This window comes from Haliotis rubra, unplaced genomic scaffold (genome assembly GCF_003918875.1).
Source record: "Haliotis rubra isolate DU_JTF1 unplaced genomic scaffold, ASM391887v1 Scf249, whole genome shotgun sequence".
Classification (NCBI taxonomy): domain Eukaryota; kingdom Metazoa; phylum Mollusca; class Gastropoda; order Lepetellida; family Haliotidae; genus Haliotis; species Haliotis rubra.
The window spans coordinates 1,160,568-1,185,811 of NW_025766547.1; the positions used below are offsets into that span (position 1 = coordinate 1,160,568).

A 25,244-nucleotide genomic window follows, 5' to 3' on the forward strand; every position below is an offset into this window, starting at 1 on the left:
AATGGAACGTATACATTATTGTTCTTCTCGCTTACTTGAGATATTTCCAACTGAAATTCAGGCATAAAATAAAATAGGTACAATTTCTTTTGCCACTTCGTCTGTACTACGTTTGAACAGACAATCCAGTGACGTATATAGTAATATTAATAGTAATGGTCCGCCTATATGGCGCTCATATATCAGGGCACATTGCCTGGTCACGGCGCTACGTACATTACTATCCCCGGTCATAGGACACTATTGTACTTTCCGATACTTTCAACTCCCTGGGGATCATACAGCCATACTGCCTGTTAGGCGCAGTGAACTAAACACTCACATTGCCAGCACATCCTCACGGGTACCCATTTTACAGCTGGGTGAACTGAGACAATGTGCATCGTGTATATTGTCCAAGGATACTACGCAATGTGCCTACCTTGGGACCTCGAACCTTGGTGCCTCCACCGGGGATCGAACCCGGGCCTTCAGCGTGATAGGTAGACGCCTTACCACTGCACTATTGCGCTCCACCTATTTATAAGTAACATGCCACAGACTTCCGACCAGCGTAGACTGCCGAGGACGTATATTCTTACCGAAGACAGACAAAAAGGCAAACAGACAGATACTTCATTCCAGTCTCACCTCGTGTATGATAGGGGCGGTGGGGTAGCCTAATGGTTAAAGCGTTGGCTCGTCACGCCGAAGACCCGGGTTCGAATCCCCACATGGGTACAATGTGTGAAGCCCATTTCTGGTGTCCCCCGCCGTGATGTTGCTTGAATATTGCTAAAAGCGGCGTAAAACCAAACTCAGTCAGTCAGTCATTCGTGTATGATAAGTCGCTATATGACTGAAATATAGCGATATATTTCAACTCACTCATTCAGGTGAAATAAAAGTTGAATACAATTAGATACGACTTCATACGAAGTGAACGACTCCACATGCAGACATATAAAACGATCAATAATGAAAATACACCAGATAAAATACCCATAATTTCCATAGGGTGTTACAACCTGTAACAATGACTAACCTTAACGAAAAGTGCATGTTAGCGACAGTGTAATTAAAACCCTCATTGTTTCCAACCTCCTCAAAGCAAGGCAAATGCCAAGTTAATGATTTCCTATTGCTTGGACAATTTACCAAAGTGATTTAGCACAAAAATGTTTTCCACAATCACTCTTTATTATTTTCCAATAAAAAGTAAACCAGTTCAGTAAAAATGTGTAAACATTCCCATGAAGCAATAAAATACATATTGATTCGCATTACTGCAAAATATTAATCACACCTTTACTGTAAAAAATGTATTAAATCATTTTAGTATTGAGTGTTTTCTCTGATTATATTATATTGTCCATCCAAGCACAAAAACAAACACGTGCAAGATTTGATAGGTCTAGAATGAGGTAAACACACGCCAGTGTAAACTGGTGTTCCATATCATGAGTAACCGACAGTGAAAACCGTAGATAAATCGACCGGTGACGGTGTCGTGAAAGTGGTTTAATGGTGTTCATTTCATTTAAAAACAAGGATTCCTGGTAACAGTTGGACACGGCGTTCCAGTTTTATGACGGCAGTCGTGTCGAATCTGGACCAGACAAACCAGTGATAGATATAATGAACCTTATGTCGGTTTCTGGTTGGACAACTGTTACACGTTATGTTTAAATGCGCCCCATGTACATGTTGTGATTTAGGTTGAAGTGTGAGGGCTATTCATGGCATTTAAAACGCAAATATTATGGATGACAACTTCTCCTTTATTGTATGTCACAACGTTTCTAGGCTATTCTTTGCCCCTTCGTCAGGTGAATTGTCACAACTTCTCCTTTATTGTATATCACAACGTTTCTGGGCTATTCCTTGCCCCTTCGTCAGGTGAATTGTCACAACTGGCGTTTCTGGGCTATTCCTTGCCCCTTCGTCAGGTGAATTGTCACAATTCACCTGGCGAAGGGACAAGGAATAGCCCAGAAACGTTGTGACATACAATAAAGGAGAAGTTGTCATTCATAATCTAAATGCCTCTCAAGAACCTATTCATGCCATGTTTCTCTGTTAAAATGGCGATCTACTCACGCTTCCACCCGTCAACACCCGGGTTGTAGTTGGTCTTCAGCAACCCTTGGCGACTAACGGGATCTGGTGGTCAGGCTCGCTGACTTGGTTCACACATGTCATCATATGCCAAATTACGTAGATCGATGCACGTGCTGTAGACCACCGCCGGGATTGTCTGGTCCAGACTGGCTTAATTTCAGACCGCTGCCATATAGCTAGAATATTGCTGAGTGCGGCGTTAAACACCAAACTAAACAACACACGCTCACACACAAACACACACACACACACACACACACACACACACACACACACACACACACACACCACACCACCTACCCCTAACATACTCACTAACAGTTCACGCACTCGGTCTAACGCTCGAGCGCGTAACGCACGTGATATTACGTTCCGCTCATAACTGCATGAGTAGTTTTTGTCGGCAATCATCATAACCCACTTTCAAAATGTGCGGCCGATTGTACACGGAACCTTCTAACAAGGGAATCACGCAATATCCTGATAACCCCCTCGTTGGTCGTTATGAGTAATAACATAATTCTAGGGACATCCACTCAGTCGATAAGGTCAACCAGGACTCACATTTGTTCCTTTGTCGACACTGACCACGGTGAAGTATTTACCCGTACGTCGATACAGGAGATAATTCATTCCCCGTTTGACGGTTTGACAGCTGGACCGGGCCACTTTCTCCATCTTCATATAGACAGGACATCATGCCACAATCAATTATGGAAATCATGCGGGAATAGCTGGTTACTAAGTACTCGAAACGTAACTGAACTCACTAAACGGTATCGATTATTGATATGTCACTCACGGCGGCCCCCTGCGAAGCACTGGTTGTGTAAATGTACATATATCATATACCGGGGGAAAATGTCGGAGGTGCCTACAGATGCATGCGTAATGGTATAGGGTGATGGTTGTTGGTTTGTTGGGTGTTTGAAGAATTGGTTGAGTGAGTGATGTCTTACTCCGCAGTGCGATATTCCAGCTGTAAAATTCGTACGTTATACTCTGTTAAGACAACTTTGTCAAACAATGGACACGCTCCGTTACCGTGTATACGCTCAGTGCACAGTGGAGCCCTGTCAAACCGGACCCGAGCGTTCTGTAAGAATCATCCCGATTAACGAATGCCTAGATTGCTAAATTTCTGAATTATTGAATGGTGTATACAGCGAACTATCGCCCTGTGTAAGCTCTTCTCAGTGGTGTTCGTCCGGAATGTGTGGTGTCCGGATTATGAAGGTCACGAAACAATGTTCAAATGTATCTGAGCTACCCATCAAAGTTTAGACTCACTAGTGTAAATGTAGCCACTTACTTAAGTCAACTGTTCTAAACTAGATTTTGCAAAATATTCCATACTGTTTATAGGTACTATTTACTCATGAACTGATGTATTTTAAGACAAATTCGTAATGTTGAAAAGATGATTGTCATGAGTTCAATAAATGATGAAACTGAGTGAAAATTGGCGAATTCTTAACAAACTTTTACACAACGCAGCTGTCACATGCACGATATTTGCACATGCTTTTCAGCAATGTAATGCATGATCCTCGTGCAATGTATCTGCATAAAGTTTGCTGTTAGTTCCCCCAAGTAAGCGGAGAAATTCATCTTCGGTGTAACCACATATATATGCAAAACATATAGTGAGTGCTTTAAGTACAGTCTAAACTTTTAATGGGCAGTTTAATTAAACAATCACGCCCATTCTTTGCCTCATCCAACTCTTAACTCTGAAAATATCTAACCTGAAGGTTCCTGGATACTGGAAGGTTCCATTACTTAATCAACCTTATTTCGTGGACTGTTTTAGCCTGCTAAATACGCATATATCCCTTGTTCTTTTTATTTTGTGCTTGACAACATACTATTCAAGATGTCTGTAAAAATCAATAGCTTCTGGACCAGACAATCAAGTGATTGATATTATGACATGCAAATTTATTGAAGACCAGTCTCAAAACGGTGCTCAAAGGGGTGGACATGTATAGTAACGTAGGTGTGTGGTTACAGAGAGGATAATGAACTTGTCTCAGGGTTACAGATGACACTCAATGATCAAGTCATACATAGTACATACACCCTACCTCCGTACTAGGAGAGCGGAAGATCGCGGGTTCGATCCCCGACCGCGTCATACCAAAAGACGTTAAAATATGGTACTTGTTGGTCCCTGCCTAGCGCTCGGCATTTATGGGTACAACAAGGACTGGTCGGCTCGGAGTCAGTATAATGTTTCTGAGTTGGGTATTCATGCTTCACTGCGGCATGATATCTCAGTGGGCTAGCACTATAAAACCAGCCTAAGTCTGGGCTAGTACAAGCAGCCGCACCTACACATACACATACACACGCATGCGCGTCGTCATATGAGCGAAATATTCTCAAGCACGACGTAAAACCCACTTTCATCTCACCTCACCTCCATACTAATTCGCTGGGTATTTAGTACTCTGTACTTAGCACTAAGTACCTACACGGGTGTTGTTTGGTTGTGTGGACAGGAAAGTCTGAGATGTGAAACACGAATCAGAAAACTGGAATCAATTTGAACGCACAGCGAATCTCGGCACGATGGCCTCCCCTTCCCACTTCTCCAGCGATTCAAGTCTTGAAATGACATACACCGGCATCCAACATTAATAACCCATAAAGAAGGGTTCAAAGTAAATCAAACAGATTTTGTAAAGTCGTAAGTGTACATCCACGATACGACATCGTTGTCGTCAATGGCGACAGAATCACAGCATCACTTACGTAACAGGCTAGCTATTCTCAAAACGTTCGTAAGATCTCGTACGAACTAGCATTCGTACCCCTATGTTACACATAGGAGGTACGAATGCTACAAGAAAAGATACGAGATTTTAGGCTTACGAGAGCTTTCGAGAAAGGGGCCAAGGTCCATAACCTTCAGGAAAGTCTGGCAAGTTTTCCTGAAGCCACAGTATCTCCACGAATCTCGTGACCTCTCGTACTCACATACATCTCACACGTCGACATGCACCCAGCAAACACTCTGTAAACCCTGCATTTATTGCACTTGTCAAGAACGCTTTGATAAACGGAAATTCCCAATGAATAACTAACTTGACAATTATAGTTCTAATTATCTCCCTTTGAATTGCACCTGGGTAGTTTCTTATCTCCATTCGTTCGCGTGACGAGAGCTTTCAGTTTGGACGAACCAGCCATCTTGTTTAAAAGATTAAATTGTTTGTATCGAAACTTCTCTTGTTGCGGTTGTGTGTATTGTTTCGGCCTGTCGGTTTCTCGCGTAAGAATTTCTTGTATTCTTTAATTGTTGTTAGGCATGCTATTCCTAGATTTTTCATCCGAGTGTGTAAACTGCATGAATAAACAATGTCTAAAATACACGTCCGCTGACAGTCCATCACAGATGTCTTCAGATAAGGTTGACAGTGTTACGTTTTGTGTCAGCTAACTCATTCAAATATAAGTTGTATGTCAATGTGGTTAACTGAGGTGACGTGTCAACATTGCAAGACGTCGCTGTGGTAACGCCGAACGGGTTATCTAAGTAATGTCAAGCTTGTTGTGACGTTTCCAGCAGATATGCATGCATAAATATTAAAAAAACACAACCCGATTTACGATCTTTTCCACTCTGTCAGTGATGAATAGAAAAGTAATAATATTTTGAATATTATTTTAAACTTGGGGTAAATGTATTCAAGCAGGGGTTCAAATATCCCATCGCCCGACGCCCGGGACAAGTCAGCTTTTATTTCGGGCAATCAAATAATGTTATCTTACTTGTCCGGGGGCTACAAGAAAATGTCCACTTATGGATTCAAACTGCAAATAAACTTGGATTTAATTTCATATCTGCTCAAAATGTAGCTATTAAATTTCGCAATGATAATAAAATAGAGTTATCTTTCTTTGCTATTTATAACTTTTAAATAAATAGTCCAGTAAACATTTACATGAAATAACATGTTGATTTCTTCTTTCATAATTACATCACCATGATTATGTCATAAAATCAGGGCAAGTGGAAAATTAGTCAGGACAAGTTTCTTTCTTAGAGTCACTTGCCCTGTGGCAAGTGGCTTTTTAAAACAATTTTGAACCCCTGATTCAAGTAACCTCTTCAGGTCGTACATAACAAGAACAATCATCTGACAAGACATAACCTTGTACATACTTGCCTGACAATAAACTGTGTACCGGGTACTCAGTCTATCAACCACTGTTGTGCCCGTCAAGACTCGATTATTCATAAGCTGTTAATACGTAGTTACAATGTTAAGCTCATTCACCCGTCTTCACTATTCCAGAATTACATGGGGAAGTGGGGTACCATGGTGGTTAAAGAATTTGATTGTCATGACGAAAACCACGTTCCGATTCCCCATTTACAGTGTGGAAGCTCATTTCTGGCGTTCCCACCCAACAGGAATCTTGCTAAAACGGTCTAAAACAACACTGACTTGAAATACGTCGAACTATTTGGTTACTTGTACCTACTACATATCTAGGGTGTGTCACTACAAGTTAATTCCAAGTGATTTCCAAGTAACACCTGTTTTGGCGACCACTGACAAGACACAAACCCGTTATCACACAATTAGTGTCTACTCCGGAACCCACAAGTCACTCGGTGAGTGTGCCAGCCGTCACCCAATGTCGGTGTTTTGCTGGTGGTTAAATCTAAATCCACGGACGTGTTACAGGTGATCTTCGGCAGTTAAGCATAGTATACTTATATAGATCTAGTTTCACTTGTCGGAATACTTTGGACTTAATGTCGTTCACAAACACCAAGGTATTGGTATGCCCAGAATGTTGGGTATTTATCTGGTTGCTATTCGGGGTAGTTTTCGACCATAACGTCAGCAAACAAATATTATTGTGTTCGTGAATAGCCGAATTTAAACAGATACAGAAATTATTAAAAATGTTATTAGTTTATTGGAAGCATTCTCATAGTTGCGGCCTTTTCTTTGCCTTATGACCAATGCAACAAAACCTAATCCATAATCATAAGAAACTTTCTATGAGTATTCCGACGATATCGGTAACATTTGTACGTGGATAACTATAAACCAGAGATGATAACTGGTTCCTGCTAAATGTGTTAGCGTAATCCGTTCCTCCAGTTGTCCCTATCATAAACACACGGAAAGGCAAGTCAAGTGTTGACTTGTAACAAACACGGGAACATAGGAGGTCAAATTACCGAATTGCATCCATATGATCACATATGGAAATTCCTTCACATGTCTACCACAGAACCAGTATCTTTAGATAGAGTTTTAACACATACGAATGTTTTGCGCTGTCCTACTCGTTATCGATGTAGAGGTATTTTTGTGTGTGAGGACTTCGAAAAGAAATGGCGGCGATGACCTTTGAACAGTACGCTTTTAAAATCCGCGATGCGTTGAAACCCACACGCATGAGACTGGACCTACCAAACTTGAGATCATTATCGGTTTCTCGATCAGCGAATCTAGGATGTTAAGGGGGGCAAATCTTATCATTTAATTGCTGTACATTAAACAACTGAACCACTTGTGTTCCCAACTGGAAATGGACAGAACCATATTAATTCGGGCATGCGCAGTTCCTCCTGGTGAAGCTGATGTATGCAATTCAAGGGACATCTACCTTCCGGTTTAAAGAACACCTGGTGTCATTCCTTGTTTTCAGTAATCCGTCGTGTCAATTTCAAAACAGAATCTGTTTAGCCGGATGATCGAGTCTGGTGATCGCCTGACTCACGTCGATGCTATGTATCTATGTCAGTAACCGGATGTGTTTTGTGTTGCAGGTGGTGGACATGAGATGGGGTGTCCGTGACGAGGCTACGGATGACCACATGACCACTGAGCTGTGTATGCAGGAAATCGACAACTGTCAGAGACTGTCCATGGGCCCCAATTTTGTGGTGAGAAATGCGATTCTCGACGGAGACTAGTCTGAGGTTATAAATACACAATGCCATTTAGGAAGGGGTAAAATTTAATATAAATTTAGGTAACTGCGTCAGACATCTAATCGGCTTCCACTATCGGTGGCTAAGTGGGTTAGATCACTGATGTTGTGTGCTGTCGATTAGGCGTTTGACTATGAGAGTCTATTTGCGAACCTCAGATCGGACTCAACCTAATACAAGTGCTACAATGTGTATTTTACTGAAAGAATGTTATCCCAAATATCACATAAATTATGCAGTCTCGGGCTAATTGTGTCACTTGTCGTCTTCCAGTAGGAAACAGCACTTTAACCCTGAAACAGTACGTTAAAAATGTGAAACCAATAAATTATAAATAAATATTATATGTTAACAAATCTATTATATAATTAACTAGATTCACAAATCAATACGCATTACTGTGAAGTAGATTCAACGACAGTACACTACACAGTGGCATTACATTCAACGGCAGTACATAATACAGTAGCATGAGTAATGGTTTAATATCGACAGGGGAGATAATTCCATTGATATACCACTTCTTTATTACAATGAATGCGACTTTTCAGGGTAGATACAATGGCGGTTATCAAGTGTATGATGTACAGAAATATGAATTAGGAAGGTTACTGACATGAGGATAATTGATGTCTGTACAAGTATAAATGATGATAGATTGGTGTTTACACATCAGATGAAGTTGAAGATTAGAGTCCGTTTGATGTATATGTAAGAATAAATAGGATTAACAAGGCATGAGGAGTCAACAACACACATTATTAATTAGAAATCCAGTACGCGATGGTCAAGTTGAACAAAGGCCTAAACTTGATACTCAGGGTGAAATAACGGTCGTAATACAACCGCAGGACTTGTTGTAAGCGAAGGAACATGCACCTATCCACTTATATAGTCTTCACACCCTCTAGTTTCATGTCTGTTGGATTAGAATATAGCTGTTTTAGAAGTTTCCAGGTTACTCTTGATCCCGACCATTGGGCTACAGAAACATTCACGCAGCTGACATTATATAATAATACGCTCCTGAAAACTAATTATTGTTAGAACACAGTGGTGTGAATTTCTACTTAATGTTAACAAAAAACAAACAACTGCCACATTGTTTGGCAATAATTTACACTAACGTATAACAATTGGTAGTCTTCGCAAATTGTCTTCCAGACATAGATTATGATGTGTATTAATGTAGCAGTTAATCTAAAGCCTTTATTTGAACACTGGCCAGGCATTATGGAGCACCCCTCTTGTACAGCATCCACATGGACGGGGGCAAAAAGAATGGGTACCTTGTTCCATGTGAAGATTTGAACCTTAGTCTTCTGCCCAACGCTGTAACCACTTTGCTAACACATCGTCACTTAAGGAACCTATCGCGGTGGTCAGAAGATATATTCCTGTACTTTTGATGGGGATGTTTTATATTGCCACTTAAGGAACGTGGCCAGAATGGAACCATGCAGATGGTTATAGAACTGTCACAGTGCCACAAGAACGTACCTTAGCTACACTAGATACCTTTGGTAGGATTGTCCTTCCAAGATACCCAAAACTGATTCTGGTGACATGTCAAGCAAGTATGTAAGCACAACGACCTATCGGACTATCCCTGTCAGAACGTGCTTAGTGTACAATAAGATAGATGAGATTCACAACATTCCAAGATCGTTTTACATTTTTGTGCGTCAATGACGTCATGTTAGCTGTATTACTCCAGGAAAAAGTAAAAGAACTTAGAGGTTAACGTCACATGCATGGAACGATCTGTCCCTTAGCACAGTGTCTCAAATAACCAGGTTCAAAACAGGAACCAGTTTAGTTTATAAACAGTGGCGCCGGATTGCCACGAGGGACGAAACATTAAAAAGAAACTCTAAACCACATGCCAGGACAAGCGATCCCGAACTATCGGTGAATATTGATCTACACAAGCATGTCAAAATTCCACACAGAGTGAACAAACAATATAAAGCTTTCAGGATCACGGAAGTTCATTGTACCTCGAGAGTGTACCCTGGCGGCTCCGTTAATGAGCTGCATATTATCCTAATTGTACCCAGAGTCACAAGTCGGGGACAAAACATGTAATTAGCTTATGCTTATTTCGTTCAGCTCTGTCACTGCCCTTATAAGGAAATCAATAAGCAATTAGTTATTATGAACAACGAAATTGGCTTAAGCGAAACGTGATCAAACGCTCAGCAACTTTATTAAGTAAGTTCACCTAGACTTCAGAGTAAGGGTAAGGAGCCGTGAATGGTTGTCTTACAGAACATGGCTGGAGTCACTGGAGCAAGACCGGGAAGGAACTGGTCGACCGCAATAACAAAAACACAGATGCTTAGATGCATCTGTGGGGGGTGGGAGAGTGTTGGTCGATCATTTGTGAATCAAATCGCCGTCTCCCGCGAGGCAATTAACTGCATTTGATAAAGTCTCTTAAAACAGTCCTACAGAAATGAATACTTGTTTTAACGTTATTGATTCAACAGAGTTGGATACTAATGGGGACCTCTAAATATGAGAAGACTTGTCTTGTTCAGAGTTAATTGTGCGAGTGTCAAATTTGTGTTTTATTGTGGTGGGCAAATATGACTGTTTTTGTGGTGTATTGCCCGCATTGTTTGGAACGGTACAAGCTGGTTATTGTTTGAAATAATTTTGTTTTGTGGTGATATCAGTTACATATGAAATTAATATTGTTTAATGCTACACCTGGCTGTTGTCCACCCAAATGACGGCATCATGGTGCTGACAATCCAGTAATTGATAACACGAACATCGATCTGCCTAAACAGAGATACGGTGATACGCCATAGTCAAAGATCCTGACTACCATCAACTTGCATAGGTTACATTGGACATGTCTGACTAGGAAACCAGCTGGTGGATACATGTTCCAGCTGGTCGCTTGTCTCGTTGAATCCGAGAATCCACGATCACTGTGGACTTTTTATCTTTTCTGTGCCATATCCCCCCGGGAAACTATTGTTTTATTACAAGACCGGTGCGGTGCGTAGGTCCGGAACGCACATGAAAATGACACTATGACAGCTCAACCCGTGGCATCTGTGACCGGCAGAATGGATGGCCGTTTGTCACGAAGACATTTTCAGAGCTTCACGTCGGCTTCTCGTCCTGGCTTCGGTGACAACCAATAGAAAATGTCGTGTCGATATTGATGTACAAGGGACTAGCAGTCAGTAACATCAACATCAACGTATTGTCCATAACATCCTATTGTTTAACCTGACGTATTGTCAACAATGACCTGGCTTTTATGCTGACGTATTGTCATTAATGCTCCGGTCTGTTGACGTATTGTTAATAGCCTCCTATTGTTGAAGCGGACGTATTGTCAACAATGACCTGGCTTTTATGCTGACGTATTGTCAGTAATGCTCCAGTCTGTTGACGTATTGTTAATAGCCTTCTATTGTTGAAGCGGACGTCTTGTCAACAATGTCGCAGCGTTTATGCTTCCTGTACTCACGCTGACGGCTTCTTTGCAGACATATTGTCTATAGCTTCCTGGTACTGTCAACAACCAATCGCTGTTCATGCTGACGTATTGCCAATAGCTTCCTGGTATTGAGGTTGACGTACTCTCAACGGCCTTCCGTGGTTCATGCTGACGTATTGTCAATAGCTTCCTGGTATTGAGGTTGACGTACTCTCAACAGCCTTCCGTGGTTCATGCTGACGTATTGTCAATAGCTTCCTGGTATTGAGATTGACGTACTCTCAACAGCCTTCCGTGGTTCATGCTGACGTATTGTCAATAGCTTCCTGGTATTGAGGTTGACGTACTCTCAACAGCCTTCCGTGGTTCATGCTGACGTATTGTCAATAGCTTCCTGGTATTGAGGTTGACGTACTCTCAACAGCCTTCCGTGGTTCATGCTGACGTATTGTCAATAGCTTCCTGGTATTGAGATTGACGTACTCTCAACAGCCTTCCGTGGTTCATGCTGACGTATTGTCAATAGCTTCCTGGTATTGAGGTTGACGTACTCTCAACAGCCTTCCGTGGTTCATGCTGACGTATTGTCAATAGCTTCCTGGTATTGAGATTGACGTACTCTCAACAGCCTTCCGTGGTTCATGCTGACGTATTGTCAATAGCTTCCTGGTATTGAGATTGACGTACTATCAACAGCCTTCCGTGGTTCATGCTGACGTATTGTCAATAGCTTCTGGTATTGAGATTGACGCACTCTCAACAGCCTTCCGTGGTTCATGCTGACGTATTGTTTACGTAGTAGCGGAAAAGCCTTGCTTCATATAAAGTTCATAAGAAATATTAAGAAATGTAATCATGCATCTTTTAAAACTTCCACTTCCAGCTCGTGATTTACAATTTCCACGAGCATGGTCATGCACGGCGCACAATTTGGATGTTTGCGTGTTTGTTTTAAACATGATTCTCAAACTCAAGAACTCGGAGGTTTTCTTTATTGTGATCACATAGTAGCAGATTCCTAGGCATCCGGTTGAGGGAGCACAACAGTCGGACCCAACGTCCAGTAACACGTGTACTTGTGTGTCCACGTTACCGTCTCCCGGACCTGCCTCCGTGTAGGTAACTTCTGATGTTCAGATCGAAGACCGGGGCATGACACGGTTCATCAGTGTGTTCATCTGTTCTGATGGCTGTGCACGGGTTTACAAGCGGAAAACATTCCATCGGCTTTGGCGTTATTCATAGTTTTGGAATAGAGGAGTATTGGTATTTGATTGTTGGGGGAATCTAACTCATTGTTATTGGCAGTTTGAATGGAGTACGCCACGGGTACAGGGGCGGTGGGGTAGCCTAGTGGTTGAAGCGTTCACCCGTCACGCCTAAAGACCCTGGTTTGATTCCGAACATGGGTACAATGTGGGAAGCACATTTCTGGTGTCCTCCGACGTGATAGAATATTGCTAAAAGCGCCTGAGAAAACATTGTTACTCAGCATCGTTTGGGGATGGAAGTACTGTTTGATGCATCACAACTCACTGGAGAACATGATGCAGTGTTAATGGCAATGTGAGATGGAACCATGGGTGTCCACAGGGTTCACCAAAGTGTCAATTTTGATGACCTGCTTGATATCTGGCATATGCACTTGTTAGGAAATGAGTGAGTGTGATTGCAAGCCGCTATTAGCAATATTCCAGCAATATCACGGCGGGGGACACCAGAAACGGGCTTCACACATTGTACCCATGTGGGGAATCGAACCCGGGTCTTCTGCGAGACGAGCGAACGCTTTACCCACTAGGCTACACACCGCGTCTTGATGGGAAATGAAAGTATGACGTGTCACACCATGAAAAGCCTCAGCAGTATGTTGTAAACTTCCGTATGCCTTGCATGGAGTGGAATGGTGGAATTGGGTTTAACGTCGTGCTCATAAGACGTGCTTGTACTAGCCTAGACTGAAGCTGGTTTTATAGTGCTAGCCCACTGTGATACCATGCCGCAGTGAAGCATGAATACCCCATGTAACATTATACTGACTCGTACCAGCCTTGTTGCATTAATGCCGAGCGCCAGGCAGGGAGTACCATATTTTAACGTCTTTTGTATGACGCGGTCGGGGATCGAACCAGCGACCTTCCGCTCTCCGGGCGGACGCTCTAACCACTACACCACGAAGGCGGTCGCTTTGCGTGGAGGAGGGAGCCAGTTGTATCTGGATCGAAGTTCTCGGTGGTGTGACCTGAGCGATTGCCTGGGTCGATGATCATGCTGTCATCCAAGCGAGCTAAAAATTCGATTATTTTTATATTTTTTAAATTTATTTATTCATTTTTATTTTTCATGAAAATGTTTCGATTATTTACCTGTACATGATAAGGACTTGCAGCGTTAGTACAACGTATTAAGGTCACCAACATAATGCATTGTGTGTATTTCTCTGCTGTAGGTGTTTCTCGGCCAGAAGTATGGATACCGCCCCCTCCCGACCCACATACCGGCGAGCGAGTTTCTCATGCTGCGGGAGGTGGCAAAGAACGTGCAGAGCGAGCTGGAACTGTTTGACACGTGGTACAAGGTGGACGAGAACTCCGTGCCACCTGTGTATATACTTCAGCCAATCAGCTCCATCCTTACAAACTTCAACAACAAGGTATCCAGTCACTTCCATGTTGACATCCGTAATGTCGCATTTATGTCGCTAATATTAATCGCAAACATGCGGATTACTTTGGTTGATCAAAGAGTTACTTCACTTCCCATATGGATCAGTTTGAATGTTTCAGTATTCATGAAATGGATTATTACATATTTCCTTAAATGTCACAGCAGATATGTCCGTCGGAACATGACAGTCCCCGAGTGTCTCCCTCATAGTTTCTGCTCGTCCTCGGTAGACCATTTACTCCGATAGTTTTCGCTAGGTCCCGTTATTCTTCGTTATCGTTCCCTTTAGCCCTCCCAGATCTCGTTATTCTCCGCTAGTTCCCGTTACTCCTCGTTTTCCCCGTTCGCCTCAGTGAGTATCCAAACAAATATTATTTAGAGCATCTGCAAGAAGACCCACATACATTAGTATTGATCTACCCGTAAGGCCACTGACACTCGCAACACAACTGTCAGGACACCCAGTGTCCTGTATACAGGACACCTTAGCCTTAATGAACGTCCACATTTTGTGTGCGTAGCGACATCCCCGACGACGGGACACCCAGTGTCCTGTATACAGGACACCTTAGCCTTAATGAACGTCCACGTTTTGTGTGCGTAGCGACATCCCCGACTGCAGGAGCAGGACCAGTCGACGTGGTGGGAGACGTTCGGCAAGCTACAACGCATCATCAGGAAGGCGGCCCAGGTGCTGTTTATCACTAAGAAGATTGACCGGGAACAGATGCACAACTACTTCATGTCCTGGTAACTCTCACACACAATCAGTATTGTTGCACAGAGTTACCTCCCTTACCCATCCGAGATCCGATTCGTTTGAACCCCCGGCGCGTCTTTAATTTGATTTTTTGTCAATTTTCTCAACATCTTCGTGTTCGGGGAATTCAGTAAAATTGTAAAAGCTTGAGTCGTGCACCACTTCAAGTGTCCGCCAACGTCAAACTGACAAACAGTGATAAATCTGAAATGATGTTCAAATCAGCCTAACACTCAACTCACACCTTGCCGTGAAACAATGTACACAGGTATCGATAATATCTTATAGCAACACAAAGCATGACATAGACGCGTGACATGATGCACAAAAAAAGTATAAATGTATTACACAATTGGTATTGATAAGCAAACATATTTATAGCCCGGAAAGAAGATTAAAGATAAAGAGGCAGTTGTTTTCAGTGTCGCCATGACATACTTTTATCATCTTCGTGAAGAAGATCACATTATAGTTTTTCAATAATGTTACGCGTTTATGTAGAATTGTACTCATAATTGTGTATGTGTGTGCTTTCTTGCATGTGCATGCTATCGATCAGTGCCTTCACGCAACAGTAGTGCCAACACGTAATTATTGAAGCATACATAAAATATCTTCTAAAGAGGGCGTAGCGCATCAGCTGATTCAGAAACTGGAGTTTCTGCCAGGTATCTTGTGGAACTGTCAGTGTTTACATCGGTTACTCCTGTTCCAGTCACCGAGAGAGAGATCGAGCGGGGCATCCTCAAGGCGAGAGATGTAGAAGAACACTGCCTCGCATACGTCCGCGACATCTCCAACATCAACACCACCCTCCTCCGGATCGCCGGCAAGTTTGTCGACTTTGCCTCCCGCAACGTTGACGGTGAGGCCCAGAAGTTCCTGAAGATCCTCCGGGACGAGAAGATCCCCAAAGTCCTAACGGCGTCCAACATCGCCCGCTTTGTGGTGGAGTGGAGTGGGAAGGATGGCATCGACAGTGAAACCCACAAGGATTACTTTGAACAGTTTATTGACCATTTCTATGAGAACATCATCCGTCTCGTGGACAATGCCATGTCCAAGCATGAGATGCTGGCTGGTGACGTCATCTATACTGAATCTTTACAGGTGAGATAAACAGGAGGACATTCCAGTCGTAGGTGTATTGTCAGGAGCACTTCTTTCCTTATCACATGTAAACAACCGCCAACAAAGGGTGAGTGAGTGAGTTAAGTTGTACGCCGCACTCAACAATATTTCAGCTTCATGACAGCGGTCTGTAAATAATCGAGTCTGGACCAGACAATCCAGTGATCAACAACATGAGCATCGATCTACGCAATTGGGATACGATGACATGTGTCATCCAAGTCAGCGATCCTGACCACCCGATCCCGTTGGTGGCCTCTTATGATAAGCATTGGTTGCTGAAGACCATTTCTAAGCCTGACCTTCACGGGTGCGGCGACACAGGAACACCCATGTTTGATGGTGTCTAAGAATAAAACCAAAAATAAAATTATTATCCGACGGTAATGCATTTGATCTCTTGTACCTGCAGTTTTCAGCGATTGGTTTTTAGGTTAGTTTTAACGTTTTGATAACATTTGTAAGTATTTGGTCAAATCCTATTTTCAGCACTTTAGTGTTTACATTCTTTTGCCTTTCAGTTCCTTTAATGACCACGAACGTGTTCATGTAAATTTGCTGTGAATGTTCTTCTGTACTGGTTGTAACTAACTTAAGTCAGGAGCCATGTCACTAAAATTCTCTAAAAATCGAGGAAGCTATGTATTGGTTAGAAACATATATAATCTTTTAGAAAGGAGGCCAAAACACAGTTGAAGTCGTTTAACATGTCAATCCAGCATGTTTTAAGACGAGAGTAACAAACTATATTTGTCGGAACCGTACCCAGCTTTCCCTGACAACCAGTTGTTCTATTTTCGAGCACATGCACGCATGCCGGATGTTCTGCACCGTGTTCCGGGGTCGGGAGGAAGTCGTTGAGAAGATCCACCAGTACGTCATCGGGCCGTCCAACATGCCCCTGGTGCTGTGTGGGGAGAGTGGGATGTGGGAAGACCTCCCTCATGGCGAAGGGGGCCAGTCAGGTGGGTGTTGAAGACACGGTCACTCGTAAGGTCCGAGTAAGAGTAGAGATCCATGTCACTAATGATGAATATAGTGACCTCTAATTCTCTGTGATATCGGTTTGTTTGGATGCTGTTTAACGTCGCACTCAGCATTGTTCAGCCATATGAGGGGCATAGTGGTAGGCAGTCTGTCCGCCCACACGGGTACAAAGTGAAATTTCTGGTGTAGATATTTGGACCAGACAATCCAGTGACTGCCATCACCAGACAATCCAGTGACTGACGTCATGATCATCAGTCTACGCAAACGATGACACGTATAGGGATTCGTTTTGGTGTCAGTTGTCGGTCGGACGGTCTGTTGTTTAACGCCGCACTCAGCAATATCTATGCTATATGGCGGCAGTCTGTAAATAATTTAGTTTGGACCAGACAATCAACTGACAGCATGAGCATCAGTTTACGCTTACGATGACACATATAGAGATGCATTTTGGTGTCATTGAGTTGTTTGAATGTGTGACATCATTCTTGGCTCGAAAGTCATTATATTAACCACCGGCCTGTCTGATCCAAGCTCGAATATCTAAAGGCCATTGCCTTGGAGCTTGAAGCCGTGTAGACTATTTTTAGCATGGATGCGTCTTTCTTGTAATAAATTTTAAAATAAGGAAGTTGTTTTACACCGCAGGGTAGCAATGGTAACATTCTCTTTATTGAATTACGTTCTTGCTGAGTGTTTGTACACAGGAAAAGATATTACAGTCAACTAAATTTAGACGTTGATATTTATTTTTCTTATTTATTTCCAGCGGCATAAGGGATCTATCAACATCCTGTTCTTGCATTGTCCTGATTTATTGTGAATAATTTGATGTTTTCCACTACACAATTGATTATTCAGTCTTAAAAGAGGGAAAAACCTGTCCATCTACCGCGTTTTTAGATGATGCTAATAAATAGGAAACATATTGATCACAGATTACTTAAATCAAATATAGATAGATTCCTAAGAGAAACTCAGAAGCTCAAATGTCAAAGATGAAATCATACTTAGAAATACGACATGATTCCCCGTTTTGGCACGAGCAGAAGATGGGAATCCACGTTTAAACGTTGTAGTTTCCACAGAAGCCTTTCCGTTATTTTTGTCCGTCAGTATATTTCTCAGTTGTGTTACAGGTGAAGAGCTGGTTCTCCGAAGACAAGTCCCCCATTATGATCCTGCGGTTCCTGGGAACGACCCCCGGAAGTTCCACCATCATGCCCCTCCTGAGCAGCCTGTGTAACCAGGTGGCATACCTCATAGGGGAGCCACTGGACGAAATACCAGAAGAGTTAGCTCCCCTTGGTCAACACTTGAAGAAGTTGTTGTCCCTGACTCCAGAGAGCAAACCTATAGTGATGTTCCTCGACTCGCTGGACCAGCTGTCCGGGGCGTACGGCGCCCACACATTGACTTGGCTGCCGGCACTTCTCCCTCCACATGTCAAAATCATCGTGTCCACGCTCCCTAACTATTACAACCTCCTGGACACCCTGAAGATCATGATTGATGACGAGGACAACTTTGTGCCCGTGCTGCCGCTGGGTGAGAACCTCAGCAGCACCATCCTGAAGGCTTGGTTGAAAACCATCAACAGAACCGTCACAGAGAGTCAGTGGGGTATCGTAAATGAAGCAATCACAAAGTGCAATCTACCTCTGTTTGTAAAGCTTGTGTTTGATGAGATCTGCCGCTGGAAGAGCTACACTAGTCCGAAGCTCACAAATCTCTGTAGTTCTATTCACGAAAGCATCATGAAGCTCTACGAGAAGATTGAGAACCAGCACGGAAAGACCCTCGTGTCCCATGCTCTGGGGTACATCACAGCCTCCAAGAGTGGACTCTCTGAAGCGGAACTGGAGGACATGTTGTCCCTGGACGACAAAGTCCTGAACGACGTTTACCAGTACCATCTGCCTCCAGTACGACGCATCCCACCTCTACTCTGGACCCGCATCAGAGGCGACCTACCCGGCTATCTCAGTGAACGGGAGGCCGATGGTGTCAATGTTGTATTTTGGTACCATCGCCAGTTCATCGACGCTGCCAGGGAGAGGTATTTCAAGAACCTCAACTTTGTAAGTGCAATGCATTCTGAGATGGCTGACTATTTCCTGGGGACGTGGGGAGGGGGGCGACCGAAGCCTTACGAATACTCCGAGTTGCAAAGACAGAGGTTCTTCCTGGATGAAACTAAAGGCGAGAGCGACAGGAAGGTCCCGGTGCAGCCACTTGTGTTCTACAACAAGGAGGGGCAGGTGACAAGATATAATCTTAGAAAACTTAATGAGCTGCCTTTCCATCTGATCAGGTCTCACAGGTAAGTTGTCAGAAGGAAACTAGTGAGTGAACGTTGTTTTACGCCGTGCTTAGCAATATTCATCTGTACAAAGGCACCAAATAAATGGTCGGAGGCATGAACAAGTCTTCACGGATCCACACAATCAGTCAAGTTACAAAACCCCCCCAAAACATAAAACAAATCATTATGATAGAATATGCTCAAGGAGGGTGTGTACCAGTCGATCGTTGTATACGCATAATGCAATGCATAATATCACATTCACACCTAGCGGAAAAAAATACACACCTGTTAGCACATTCACACTCCTGTTAGCACATTCACACACCTGTTAGTACATTCACACACCTGTTAGCACATTCACACACCTGTTTGTACATTCACACACCTGTTAGCACATTCACACACCTGTTAGCACATTCACACACCTGTTAGCACACTCGCACACCTGTTAGTACATTCACACACCTGTTAGCACACTCACACATGTTAGTACATTCACACACCTGTTAGCACATTCACACACCTGTTAGCACATTCACACACCTGTTAGCACATTCACACACCTACCATAGTAAGGAATCAGCTGAATTTGTGAACGATGTAGGTATTGTGCCAACATAGCGGGCGGGTTTGGGTATTTTACTGACGCTTCGGGTATCTCTTCAAACCTTGTTCAGCGCCACTCTGTTCCAGCTGTAACACAACCTCGATCAGATAAACAGGTGACTGGTATTATGAGGAACGTAAAATATCGACTGGGTACGATAACACCTAGTTTGACTAACTCTTCCGTCTAATCTCCTTTTGAGACAATCATTGGTTGTGGGGTACCAACTCCACAGGTAACTGAAATATATCCTGTGACTGAAAACCACCAGTACAACACCCGACATCCTCATAATTTACACATGCATGTTTTGGTGTACAATACGTTTTATGTATCTATGTCTAATTGGTGTTGGTGTTGGTCTATGTTGGTGTTTAGGCCATTTTCAAATGAAAACAAATTGTAGTAAGTTGGGTTTTACCCCGCTTTGAGCAATATGCCACAATATCATGGCATGGGGCACAATTGTATCCATATGGGAAATCAAATCTGGGCCTTAGTCACGACGAACGAACGCCTCAATCGCTAGGCTACAAATTGTAATCGTTGCATATTAACGCTGACAGTGACATTATGTGAATATAACAGATATGATTTTAATGATCCCAGTGTAGCACTATAGCTATTTTATATGACTTGAAAACACAGAAGACAAGGTTAGTACTGACCTTGTAACCTTATGTATGTTTGCACTATGTTTGCAGATATGATGATCTGTACGAGACTGTTCTGTTCAACTACAACTGGCTCCATGCCAAACTGAGCTCCATGCCACTTCAGAGCGTTCTGGCCGACTTCGAGGATCTTCTGGAGCATGTGTACGACAAAGACGTCAAACTCATCGCCGACGCCATACGACTGTCTAGCTCCATCCTGAACCACTACCCAAGCATGCTGGGGCCTCAGATTACAGGGAGACTGCTCCCTTACTACGCACATAACCCCAAGATCAGAAGTCTGATTGAGCAATGTGACACTGACGGTCTCCCAAACTGCGCCCTGGTCCCTGCATTTCACTGTCTCCACACGCCAAGTGGCCCGTTACAATACTCACTGGAAGGGCACGCCTTTGCACCTTATGGAATAGCCGTCACTTCAGATGCTAAGTACCTCGTCACTGCTTCCAACAAGATCATCATCTGGGACCTGTCGACTGGAGTCGTGTTTCGGAACATCGCTGTTGGTGTTTCTGGGATCATGTCCTCAATATCTATATCCCCGAGTGACAAGTACGCAGTCAGCCATACGAACAATAACCAAGTGGTTGTATGTTCCATCAAGACTGGAGAGTTCTCCGTCATCACGCCAGTCACTGGGGACAACTCACAAACTGTTGATGGCACTACCGTGTCAAATACTCACATTGCAATTTGGATTCAGAGCCAGTGGCATCTCTACACCATTGAAGGAAAACCTGTCGGACGGTTTGAGTCTGAGTTGAAGATGAGGCTTCTTAAGGTTATATTTGCCGAGGATGAGAAGAACTATTTGATCCTTAAAAGTGGAACAGAAGATGACAATGACATGGCGCTGGAGGTTCAGGATAGGTCCATTGATCCGTTTGAGTTTCACAGTGCAATAGCCATAACTGCGGACAAGAAGACCCTTTATGCTTGCATCGAGATCAGCGACAACGCTGTTGCTGTGTACAAGCGTGAGGAAAGTGTTTGGAAGTATGACAGGACGCTTGGAGACAACACAGACCAGGTGTTTGCCTTGACCCTCACAGAAGAAGAAAACTACTTGATAGCAACATCAGCTCTTGGATATAAGCTATGGGATCTTAAAACCGACAAGGTCCGAGAACTCAAACTGCCCCCAGCAACAAGAAACATTCCAGCCAAGAACCAGCTCACAAGCATGGTCGTGTTCACCAAGGGAACCAGTTTGTTGTTGCTGGAGTACGGAAAAACCTTTATGTATGGGATGTGAAACAGGGTAATCTGGTGAAAACCCTGGATGGTCATTTTGGTCGAATCATCGCCTTGACGGCTGTTCATGTTGGGTGCAATGTTGTCATATCATCTTCAATGGATAAAACCATTAAGGTATGGAACTTCGATAAGATCCTGGAAGAGGTTCATACCATTGACCGACTTGAGAAACCCATTGAAACAATACATCTGTGTCCCAAGGCTGGGATCTGTGTCACGACTACACGGAATCTGGTTGCTGTGTGGAACACTGAGACTGGTCGGCTGGTAAAGGCTTTTGCCAGCAATTCAAGAAGTGCTATAGTTACTCATGCAGTGTGTACCGATGATGGCGCCTACATCATTTCAGCTGAATCAGGAAGCCTTGTGTTCTGGGATGTTGAAAAGGAAAAGGCTTTCAAGACAATTCAGTTGGGAGATGTTCAGATGGTACAACTCAACGAGGAAGACACAAGAGTCATTGCAGTTGCCAAATCCGCAGTTGGAAAAGGAGTTTGCTCTTGTTTCTCAATTCCAGAGGTGGAGGATGTGTACAAATTTGAATACAATGTCAAAAAGTACAGACAGCCTGTCCTGACGAAAGAAGGACTGTTTCTAGCAGTTCCAGCCAGTGACAAAAGTGGGGATGTGATCGGTGCTTACCATGCTAAAACTGGAACACATCTGTACAACCTGCAGCTGAAGTATAATAATTACGTTGAATACTCCCACCTAGTGGCAATGCCCCATGATCAGAACCAGATAGCGGTGATTGATCCCGACAAAGGGAATATTCTGGATTTGAAGAAGAAGACTCTGGTGCGATCTGTGAAGGGATGGAACGGATGTGCTACTCAGAACGGGAAGATCGGTTTGTATGCTCCTCTCCGAGGTGGTTTACAGCTTATTGAAGTGCGGACAGGAAAGACCGTGAAAACGATGATCCCTAAAGTAGCAGAGGGGGTGTTTTCAATTAAGGTCATGTTCACAAAGAATGACAAACATGTAGTCTATTACCATTCAGGACGAAGAACAATCAGAGTGTTCCGTGTGTCAGACTGCAAGATGGTGGCCAATTTTAAAGCTTCTGCTGATGTTAGGTGTATGGTTGGGGATGAGATGGGTTCAAGTCTTGTGATCAGTGCTGTGGATGGGAGTCTGACTGTATTGACACTGGCAGACCCAGGGGAGGAAAGCAGTCAGGAATTAATCAAATCACTGCCAAGTCGTCAACTACACAAAGCATCTAACGGCAGAGGAGCTGCAAATGGGGATGTGTTTCAAGCTAAGACTACCATAGGCACTGCTCTGCAGGTAGCAAGGTTTGTGGCGAAAGCAAGGGGAGCTCAAAAGTCACGAGCCTGTGTCATTTCTTAGGGAAGCGGAGGAATCTCTAGGATAATGGGCCAGTAGATTTTTGTTTTTCTTCCATCCAACGTTCCACACACACCATTCCCATGCCTCCGTCCATACCTTTTATATTATTTTTCATTTTTTGTTTCCTTGGTCCTACTTAATCTAGTCATTTTGGTTCAGGACCATCATCTTAAAGGTGCCCCACCCTTCGAGGCTTTCTTTACTTTGACTACAAACCGTGTTGGCTGTTGGGCAAGGTGCACTTACTGGCAAAACGATAACTATACACACTGATGTTCAAGAGGACAAGCCTATGAAATGTTCGCCATCGTGTTGATGTCAATATACTGCCTACCATCTGCCATTAGAAATAATCAAAGGTCACTTGTGCATAACAATACACGCGCATTACCCTTGAGAGGATTAGATGCAACTGTATCATTAATACATTGTTTACTATGCCCGTCCACATAATGAATCGTGTAGTCATGATTGCTACAAAGATGTTCCGATCTTCGCCAGGATGTGATTTTGAAATCGCCAGGCAGTAAAGGAAGGCAACTCTATGAAACTTTATTTCTACTTCATTGTCCAAGGATGTTAGCTTCAGATAGATATGTGTGTAGAATCCGCATCAGTCCAGCCTTCTAGTTAACTTTCGATGTGGACACGATGATATTCTTCAGCATTCTCCGAATGAAGCATCCGATATGATTTTGTCGGATGCTTTTTGTTACACGTTTTAGCATTCACAAATATTAGACTTAGCATGGACCAGTTAGATCAGTTCAAAGGTATTAGCATTTCCACATGATGGAGACATTTGTGACTATAAGGAGATGGTAAATAGTCATCAAGTTTGCCAAACACTCCAGCATGGATTGACAACTGCGGTATCTAAGGGTGACGCTGATACCACTTAAACCATTATGGAATATTTGATTCTGCTTCATTCTCTTATAACGTTGACGTGACGTTGGACCAAGCAGGTGCCAACCAATGTCACCGGACACCAGTATATACTACTCAACCTCTGACAGGGATACAGGGAATGTTTCATACCATTTACCGTTCGTACTATACTAAATCAGTTTGATGTTCCTGTCAAAGGTTGAGAAGCATATTTACTGTCGTCAACCAGCATATGTCACGTAGGGTTTAGAAAACAAGTAATGTCTCAACAAATTGAGTATTTGTTCTCCGCTTCTATTACCCATTTCCATTTTATGTTTGTTAATTAATTAAATATTTGGAGGGTAGTGAAGGAAGGGGAAGAGGGGTGGTGGGGAGGGGGTTGGGGTTGGTCATGGTTAGGATAAAGATGGGGACGACTGGTTCTGAGATGTCTGCCACAGGAAAGTAAATGCTGTAAATCAGGCCTAAACTAAGGAACCGAATATACTTCTTCTCTCATAACTTCATTTTTACTTTATCCATGATCTTCAACGAACAAGGTTATTGTTTGGGTAAGCCGTGAAGATTCATTTTATTTTCCATTTCAGTAATACCGTCCATTATCGTATCAGGGATGTACCCTCAATAGAGGCTTAACTGTTGTCACAAGACACACTCAGCATATTTATCCTCTTAAACAATTTGCCATAGGAAAGGGTACACGAAGAACAAATACTCAATTTGTTGTGGCCTTATGATCATTATGACAGTCGCTGACTGAATTGTCAGCTTCAATACTAAAGAAATGGTAATGTACACGTCACAGGGCAATAAAACTGATGTAAAAGAACAGTGTCAGTACCATATTGTTTATTTACGTATACGGAAATGATGAGGCAGAGGAAGTGGTGTGACTAAGTGAGTTTGGTTTTACGCCGCTTTCTGCAATATTCCAGCAATATCACGGCGGGATACACCAGAAATACCGTGTGGGGAATCGAACCCGGGTCTTCAGCGTGACGAGCGAACGCTTTAACCACGAGGCTACCCAACCGATCCCAGATGATGTGGACAAAATGTGCTAAATACG

The 25,244-nt window shown here is 43.1% G+C and overlaps 1 protein-coding gene across 1 annotated transcript in view; it reads left to right on the top strand.

Annotated features, from left to right (window-relative positions):
* Positions 1 to 25,006, top strand: part of LOC124279271 (NACHT and WD repeat domain-containing protein 2-like) — a 63,333-nt gene extending 38,327 nt beyond the window's left edge. Inside the window, 9 exon segments of the mRNA XM_046715094.1 lie at positions 7,901 to 8,017; positions 13,978 to 14,181; positions 14,800 to 14,965; positions 15,671 to 16,065; positions 16,889 to 17,008; positions 17,010 to 17,051; positions 18,216 to 19,399; positions 20,696 to 21,867; positions 21,870 to 25,006. Of these exon segments, the coding sequence (XP_046571050.1) occupies positions 7,901 to 8,017; positions 13,978 to 14,181; positions 14,800 to 14,965; positions 15,671 to 16,065; positions 16,889 to 17,008; positions 17,010 to 17,051; positions 18,216 to 19,399; positions 20,696 to 21,867; positions 21,870 to 23,281 (4,812 nt within the window). The 3' untranslated portion in view covers positions 23,282 to 25,006.
* Positions 25,007 to 25,244: the final 238 nt, after the last annotated feature.